Here is an 8,818-nt window from a genome sequence, read left to right as displayed (position 1 = left end):
AAAAAGAGGAAAAATTGGCAAAGCAACAAAACCACCGCTGGCGTCTCCTGTTTCTTTCTGGTAACAGGGCAAACGCAAAGTCCTCCATCTGTGGATTCCTTTGCTTTATAGGTGGTCCACGAATCAGACGGCTATTAGGAATCAAAAGTGCATCAAAATTCACAGAAAGCGATCAATGATTGGTGGCTCCAAATTTGCCTTCCGGACAGGATATTGGGACCATAAATCTTTCGCTTGTGCAGAAAGATTACACAACCATTTATTTATTGCCTTATATTATTGAAATTGATAAATTATATACTTAAATTGCTTTTTTTCCATTTTATTTCTATCTCCACCACCCCCGAGGCTCCTACCTTTACCCTTCTTCCTCCCCTGTTTCTACGAATCCTCACGCCATTTGCTTCGGTTCCTCGGTCCGATCGACCGAGTTCGTCCCATCTCCGGCCATTTCCGAGCAAATCTTCGATTATTTTGGGTCTGCGTCCTCGATTTCTCTGAAAAATGAGGAAAAGTTCGGCACTCTGAGGCCAATTCCGGGTCGTCTTCTCCGTTCTGGGGGTTCCTTTGAGCTCTTTCTCGATTCGGTTCGATTTGTTGGCGGATAAAGCTCCCAGCCTGCGACTCTTCGTGTTTTATTATTTCAATCGGGAAAAAAATCATCCTTTTTTCGATTCCTAGCTGAAATTTTCGTTCATCGTTCTCGGTTTGTTGATCTTTATTGTCTTAATTTTTCTGGCTTCAGATTATCCAAAAAAAAATCTCCTTTTTCTTGTTCCCGCTTCGATTTTCGCCAGAAAGTTCATATTTTTCCCGATCCTTAGTCTTAAAAATCTCTTTTTTCTACGATTTGTAAGACTTTCTGGTGTTAATTTATATTTCTGTGATCCAGTTCAAACTTCAGTTCCCTTCGATCTGTTCTCCTTTCGAGCTATAAATTTTTGGGATCTTTTCTGTCTACTTTAGAGCAATCAAATGGCTCGAGAAAGCTGTAATCTTAACAAAGATGAGGCCGAGATCCTCAAACCCTCGTCATCTTCTTCCCCTTCTCCTTCTCCACCCTCCCCTCCTCCGTCCTCATCATCGCCGCCTTCTTTATTCGTCAAACCTTGCGAAGAATTACCTCTTCAGAGGCCCGAGAGGCCGGAGACTGCGGCCACCGAGGCCTCGGCAGCGGCCGCCGTCGCCGTGGCCTCGGCAGCGGCCGCCGTGGTCTCGAGCACACCAAAGCCCGAAGAGGAATCTCAGTCGCCCGTTCGGTTTTGTAACCGGTGCTCCACCTGCCGGAAAAGGGTGGGGCTGACTGGATTCCGGTGCCGATGCGGCGATCTCTTCTGCGGCCGCCACCGATACTCCGACACCCATAACTGTTCTTTCGATTACAAGGCAGCTGGTAGAGAGGAGATTGCGAAGGCCAACCCTGTTGTCAGAGCTGCTAAGATCATCAAGATCTAAGGTCTAAAATTTTGTATTCCTAATATTTTTTTTTCTTTCAGTTTCGATCCTTAAATCAACTTGTTTTGCTCTGTAATCAGTTGTTGGGATTAGATATCTAGCTGTTTACACATCAACTATTAGCTTGCAGTAGCAGTTAAATTTGGATGTATGAATTTTAATATGTGCTTGTCTCCTTGAATTATATTGGCAGTTGGATTATATAGATTTGATGTTAGTTGAATTATTGTTCCTGGAATTAAGCCTTTTTCCCCCTGTTTGTTGCATTTTTTAAAAGTTTTGTTTGGTTGAATTAAGCTTTTTTGTTGCACTGTTTTTTTAAAATCTGTATAAGTTTTGTGGATTGATCTCTTTTTCCTTTTTGCTATCATCTTCACTGTTGGGGCATTGAAGCTTTGAAAGAGGATGTGTCGGAAAAGATGCTGTGGCTCAGGTTTCTGTTGTATGGTAGAAAAGATAGCTTTGTTATTGTGGAGGAACCCTTACGTCTTTGCTAATTCCTTCTTGGCAATATTTGGCTTTGGATTCTCTGTGGGTTGTGGGATTGGATGTCTCTAAAGGTTGCAGTTTTGAAGCTAATATTCTGATAACTTTTGTTTAGGCGATTGCTTTCGAGAGCTAAAGGTTGCGGTTTTGAAGCTAATATTCTGAAAACTTTTGTTTAGGCGATTGCTTTAGAGAGGATTGGATTTTTGGATTGCTTAAAATAGTCAAGTGGTGCAAGGGCTTTGCGGTTAAACATTTTGATGGAGATACAAGATCTTGGTGTGATATCTCTCGCAAGAACACTTAATTTCGTCACTTTGCAGAAGAATATATGAGTTTCGGGGTGAAAGGAGTAATTGATTTGATGATCCACAGACCCAGTATCGTCAATTACTGATCTACAAATGAAATTGTTTTAACGAACAAATGAATATCTGTAATCTCGTTCTGTAGTTGCTGTTTTTAATGCTTTTTCTGGGTTTCTTATGTGTGTCAAGAAACATAATTCATTTGATTACAAAGAGTTGCTTGTTTTTACCATAAAGTGATCCGGGCATTTGTTTTGAAATGTTCTTCAGTCCATTAATCTGATTTATTGGCAAAGCGATGTAATTTTATATCAGTTATTTATTTATTATTCAACCAAGATATATCTTTTCTCATCTTTCTTTCAGTTTTGCTGAAGGAAAGATTCATTAGAAACTCTTTCTTTTTTTTGCATCAAAACTGTCTTAAACACAATTAGGAGAGTGGAGTCTCTGCGCGTCCTTCAATTAGTTTGGCTTGCATGGAATTGATGCTGTTTCCTCTAATCACGAAAGCATTTGTAGATGTTTTACTATAATCAAACAATACAAATGATTTGTTGAGTTCTTTGGTCTGTTTTCTTCACCTTTTCAAGGGTGTAGCTTGCATGGAATTGATGCTGATTCCTCTAATCACGAAAACATTTGTAGATGTTTTACCATAATCAAACAATACAAATGATTTGTTGAGTTCTTTGGTCTGTTTTCTTTACCTTTTCAAGGGTGTAGCTTGCATGGAATTGATGCTGATTCCTCTAATCACTAAAACATTTGTAGATGTTTTACCATGATCAAACAATACAGATGATTTGTTGAGTTCTTTGGTCTGTTTTCTTCACCTTTTCAAGGGTGTAGCTTGCGTGGAATTGATGCTGATTCCTCTAATCACTAAAACATTTGTAGATAGTTTTACCATAATCAAACAATACAAATGATTTGTTGAGTTCTTTGGTCTGTTTTCTTCACCTTTTCAGGGGTGTAGCTTGCATGGAATTGATGCTGATTCCTCTAATCACTAAAACATTTGTAGATGTTTTACCATGATCAAACAATACAGATGATTTGTTGAGTTCTTTGGTCTGTTTTCTTGACCTTTTCAAGGGTGTAGCTTGCGTGGAATTGATGCTGATTCCTCTAATCACTAAAACATTTGTGGATAGTTTTACCATGATCAAACAATACAAATGATTTGTTGAGTTCTTTGGTCTGTTTTCTTCACCTTTTCAAGGGTATAGCTTGCATGTAATTGATGCTGATTCCTCTAATCACGAAAACATTTGTAGATGTTTTACCATAATCAAACAATACAAATGATTTGTTAAGTTCTTTGGTCTGTTTTCCTCACTTTTTCAAGGGTGTAGCTTGGAATCCAAGCTTTTGTTGATATTGCCCATCTTTTGCATTTCTTATGATTATGTAGGTGGGTATGTGATTATGAAGTTTGTGGAAGGCCAGTCTGGAAATGTCTGCAGGTGGATACATGCATGAATCTGGTGACCAAAACAAAGGCTTTTTAAAAAGCATGGCTTCTAAGTGGCCCCGAGATTAGCTCTTGTTTGCAGTCCAATATGGAGGCTTTGAGAATGAGAGCGACCTTCTGGTCAGCAAATGCTCTGTCAATCTAGTCCATCCATCTTCAATCTCCCTTATTGGATTTCAGATTATTCGCACTTGTGATAATTGAAGTCATTGCACTTGGTGTGTTCTTTTCATTAGCTTTTCCTTATGTTTTCATTAGATTTTCCTTATCATCGGCTATATTGTCAATTCTGCAACATAATCAAATACAGTTACTGGATTATACTCTTTTTTCTGACTCCTAACAAGGTTTTAATATCAAGCACTAGGTGACCTTTATGATTATGCCCATGATGTTGTTTGAGAGGTGTTTGATCGAAGAGAAGAAAAGGTGGCATCAAAGAGTGGTCCGTTCTTTTGGTGTATAAAAAATTTATCCGGAAATCTGTTTTTCTTTGGATAAGTGTTTCCGAAGTAACATTTATACAGAAAAATAATTTATTCATTTTTTTATATATTGAAAAATACTTGCAGAATCTATTATTTATATTTTTTGCATCACTATTTGTGCTCGAGTAAATTACTAAAATCTATTCATTTTCTAATATATAGAAGATAAGTCTCTGAATATTGTTATATATAATAATAATATATCATATTGTATGATATTATATTATATACAACATAGTATATTGTGTATAATATATATTATATTATATTATTATTATAGGATTAGGAGAATTTTAGGAATAAAACAAAAAAGTTATTTTACTGGCCGGTGAGAAAATAGTTTGTCCATCTTGTAACAGAGTAACGTCGAGAAGTATAAAAATATGAGCGAGTTGGTCGATGAAATAGTTGACTAGTTTTTTCATAATAATTCTGAGGAGCAGCTTATTGGATTAAACTAGAAATTTTATTGGGTGTTTCCTTCAGAGAATTTGTGTTGGGAGCTTAGAAAATTAATTGAGGGCTGAGGTGTGGCATTGATCATGATAAAAAGAGTGCATTGCCTTCTGGCTTCTTCTTAATGGATTGTTAATCATGTCTATTGCCCTGTGACTGATAACAATCAGAATTTTTTAACAATAAAGGAATTGGTTCATGTTGCAAATTACACCATTCATGAAGCTATGAAGTCTCCATTCCTCCACCAAAATCCAAACATGAGAGCTGAGGAACATCCATTGGAAGAAGAGAACACATGGTTCCAGAGATCAAGCTATTTTTCTTGTTCTTTTCTATCTATGTACATTTTCCCCCCTTCAGCTCCCTGCATCTTAACTAGAGTCAAAGCTGTGATGGATTCAGTTGAAAACAGTCAACTGTAGATGTTATGGTTGTGCTTGCTTGTTCCTCTGCAGCAGACTGAATAAGTTGTGCTTTGAGCAGTTGTAAGGTTGAAATGGAATTGGATATTAGAATATTTGTATCTATATTTATTTTATTTAACAAATATAGATATAGATACGTTGGATTATTCATATTTATTTTAAACGGATATGAATATAAATTGGATATCGAAAATATGGATATAAATACGGATATAAATCTGATAATTAAATTTTATGAATACGAAATTAAAGATATTATTAAGTGGATAATAAATCAAGTTAATAGCATACTAATATGGTTATTTATTTTTCTTAAAAGTCCATGAGTACTACATAAAATTAAATAGAGATATAAATGGAATCAGATATTCAGATATGGATTGGATAGTTGTCTATCCATATTCATATTCTTTTTTTTTTTGACAGATATGGATACAAATATGAATATTAGTCGGATGCTAAAATTTTTATCCATATTCGGATAATTTCGGATACGAAAATGAATTGGGTCGGATATTGTCTGATCCATTTTCACCCCCTAGCTTACAACAACAGTAACAACATTAACTACTACAAAAATATATGGGAAACAAAGGACAAGATTATAGCAGCATAAAGCTTATTTAGATCTTCCATATGATGATGATTAAGGAACAAACAGTCCCCTTATGGGTACTTTACATATAGTGCGAGTATCCTTTTGCATATGAACAGTGCTAAATAATGTGCCTCAATTTGGATAGCTGAAGGGGCAATATTGGTTTTGAAGCCCTGATGCAAAATTTAGATTGATTTCGTTATTCTTAGGTGGATTAACCATAGTCACAGGATCCACAACAGGGTACAGTTCAGCTAGAGAAAAAGATTCAGAATTGCCAAAAATTTAGGAATAATTTGGATAACTGAAAGATTAGAAGATATTGATAAAATAAAGATTAAAATGATACTGGCATGCTTGTATGTTTGTTCAAACAAACATGTAAAAGAAAACAAAATCTGGGAACAATAATGACAAACACTACCAACATCACCAATGGATACATCATTTACCCACTAATCCATGATCCCTCGTAGAATAAGTCCTAAATAATTCATGAATAAATCATAAAGTTGTGAATTATCAAACACTTTAAAATAATTGGCATGTGAGGGAATAACGTAGAATTATTTGTCCCAAAAAAACTTAGAATTATTTGAATTTAATATAGTTGGTTTAAGACTTTTGAATTTAGAAAGAGAGGTTATTAAAAGTCCAGAGATTTGTTTATAATCCACTTTTTAGTATGTCCAGAGAGAGAGAGAGAGAGAGAGAGAGAGAGAGAGAGAGAGATAGTGATATGAGATATATCATGAATTGCTTCTAAAAGAATAAAAAGGAGAATGTGACCCAAAAAAGGGTTTATTAAGAAGGGAGGGCATCTTCCTTAGCAAACTGAAAACATGAAGGATATCAATAACAAAAGAAGAAAAAAAGGAGAGATAACTAATGGAGAAAGGGGTATATTAGAAACTTACTTTTTGGGTTAGGGTGGGGATGGGGTGAGGATAGAACTTTTAAATTACGACACCTATATTTACAAGAGAAAAAGTTCAACAACAAACTATAAAAGATCAAGCATAATATTTTTCAAAGCTTGTAGTTTTGGGAGGGAGAGAGCACCCTTATTTCTGTTAAAAAGATAATATCATCTTCGTTCAGAGAAAAATATAATGTAATTAAGGAGGCAGAGGGGAAAAATAAATGGAAGAGGTCCTAGCTTTGTAATATAGAAGTAAGATGGCGGGAAGGGGGAAGCTATGACGAGGATAAGAAGAAATGATCGATGAACAATATTTGCACCAATTTTAATTTGGGTATACATTAAGAGAATGATTGTTGTTACGGGGGAACTTAGCCACCATGCCCCACGTGACCAGCACGCGCGCCCAGGAAGACTACGGCTGCCCCTTGATCCAGCAATCCGACCTCGGGTCGGATATCTTCGGCTCCGCAGCCCGACCCCGAGTCGGCTGCCCCTTGGTCCAGCAATCCGACCTCGGGTCGGATATCTTCGGCTCCGCAGCCCGACCCCGGGTCGGCTGCCCCTTGATCCAGCAATCCGACCTCGGGTCGGATATCTTCGGCTCCGCAGCCCGACCTCGAGTCGGGTGCCCCTTGATCCAGCAATCCGACCTCGGGTCGGATATCTTCGGCTCCGCAGCCCGACCCCGAGTCGGGTGCCCCTTGATCCAGCAATCCGACCCCAAGTCGGCAATCTCTTGACAACAACAGACTGTTCCCCTGAGGCACGCCGCGGCCCCCTGCTCCACTACTCCCTGCAACGGCCGAATCCGGCGCTGCCCCACGATCCCCTGTAACAGCCGTACAAAGCGGAGCTCCACTACGCCCTGTCATGGCCGTACCCAGCGCTGCCCCACGACGCCCTGTAACGACCATGTCAGTGGCAACCCCATCGTGCCACACGATGACCAATCTCCAGAAAAACCCCCCAGCCTGATATATATGCGGCTGGGGGGGAAGGGGAGGGTAAGCAAGATTTTCCAGAGTATTATCTTACCTGCTACCTCTTCTTCTCCTTCGATCTCCCCTAACTTGATCGTCGGAGGGCCCCCACTACCCCGGTGGTGGTGCGAGGCTTGCTTGCAGGTTTTCCGGCGGAAGGTGGAGCGCAACCGAAGTAATTCCAAGGGAACCCCGTTCATACCGCTGTGCCAATCGTTCTCGGTTTGGACCCCCAACAACAGTTGGCGCTAGAGGAAGGGCCCGGATCTCAGAGCGATCGTAATGGCACGGCGAGGTGGTCGTGGAGCTTCCAATGCTTCCGGTCGCGGGGCCTCTCGCGCCTCTGGCCGGAGGGCCGCTGCATCTCCAACACACTCTCAGCAACACTCCACCTTCCCACCGCCCGTTCAGACGGTCGAAGCCGCCCAGTTCGACCAGCTAACCCAGCAGGTTCGCACCCTCGCGGAGGCAGTGCAGAATCTGCAGGGTGCGATGTCCCGGGCGCCGCAGCGGGTTCAGGAGCCGCCGCTGCCTGAGCATTCGCCTGTCCTCCTCAACCCGCGCTCCTTCCTCTCCCATGGGGAGGAGCGCCGGCGCGAGGAGGATTCTCGAGCACGCTCCATTCTGCCGGGACCTTCCCGCCGGAGCTGCGCGGGGTCCGAGAGGCGGGCCCGGGCGCGTTCCCAGACCCCCCAGTCCTCGAGGAACCCGCGCTCCAGTCGGTCCCCCTCTCGCCGCCCCTTGTCTCCCACCCACCGGTCGCGCTCCCTGGACCGGCGGGTGGACGATCTCCACCGACAACTCCAGGTCCTGAAGGGCCATTCCAAAGATCCCTTCGCCGACTTAGAGATCTCCTCCCAGCCGGCGCTTGCCTCGAGAATCCTGCGGACCCCGAATTCGCCGGGGTTCAAAATGCCGGCGATCGAGCCCTATGACGGGGCGGCGGACCCGCGGGATCACGTCGAGAGTTTCAGGACCCTTATGCTCCTCCACGGAGCATCAGATCTCCTTCTCTGCAAGGCTTTCCCGGCAACCCTCCGTGGCCCGGCGAGGGCGTGGTTCGCCGGGCTGGAGGCTGACTCAATCCGGTCCTTCGACCAGTTCACTCGCCTCTTCGTCACTTATTTCGCCGTCAGTAGCCGGCGGCGACTGGTCTCCGACTCCCTCTTTGATGTCCGGCAAAACGAGGGAGAAAGCCTGCGGGATTATCTTACCCG

General features: G+C 41.6%; 1 protein-coding gene and 2 long non-coding RNA genes across 3 annotated transcripts; 2 read left to right on the top strand and 1 right to left on the bottom strand.

Moving 5' to 3' along the window:
- The first annotated feature begins 275 nt into the window (after window positions 1-275).
- On the top strand, window positions 276-1,693 carry LOC103708544 (zinc finger AN1 domain-containing stress-associated protein 15-like). The gene has a single exon (XM_008793511.4). It carries the CDS (start codon window positions 976-978, stop codon window positions 1,453-1,455), a length of 480 nt encoding a protein of 159 aa, XP_008791733.1. The 5' UTR covers window positions 276-975; the 3' UTR covers window positions 1,456-1,693.
- A 114-nt stretch (window positions 1,694-1,807) lies between these two features.
- On the top strand, window positions 1,808-2,544 carry LOC120112167. The gene is made up of 2 exons (XR_005513666.1): window positions 1,808-2,015; window positions 2,121-2,544. It is a non-coding gene; the product is annotated as an uncharacterized LOC120112167 (long non-coding RNA).
- Window positions 2,545-3,024: 480 nt separating this feature from the next.
- Window positions 3,025-3,647, bottom strand: LOC120112166. The gene is made up of 2 exons (XR_005513665.1): window positions 3,592-3,647; window positions 3,025-3,465 (listed from the first exon to the last, which is right to left on the bottom strand). It is a non-coding gene; the product is annotated as an uncharacterized LOC120112166 (long non-coding RNA).
- Between the last annotated feature and the right edge of the window lie 5,171 nt (window positions 3,648-8,818).

This window comes from Phoenix dactylifera, chromosome 10 (assembly GCF_009389715.1).
Source record: "Phoenix dactylifera cultivar Barhee BC4 chromosome 10, palm_55x_up_171113_PBpolish2nd_filt_p, whole genome shotgun sequence".
In the NCBI taxonomy this organism is placed as follows: Eukaryota; Viridiplantae; Streptophyta; class Magnoliopsida; order Arecales; family Arecaceae; genus Phoenix; species Phoenix dactylifera.
Note: the sequence above shows the minus strand (reverse complement) of the source record. Positions and strands in the feature narration are given on the sequence as shown.

What these genes read in the sequence shown, in the direction of transcription:
- LOC103708544 (XM_008793511.4), top strand. Translation starts at nt 976, where the DNA reads ATGGCTCGAGAAAGCTGTAATCTTAACAAAGATGAGGCCGAGATCCTC.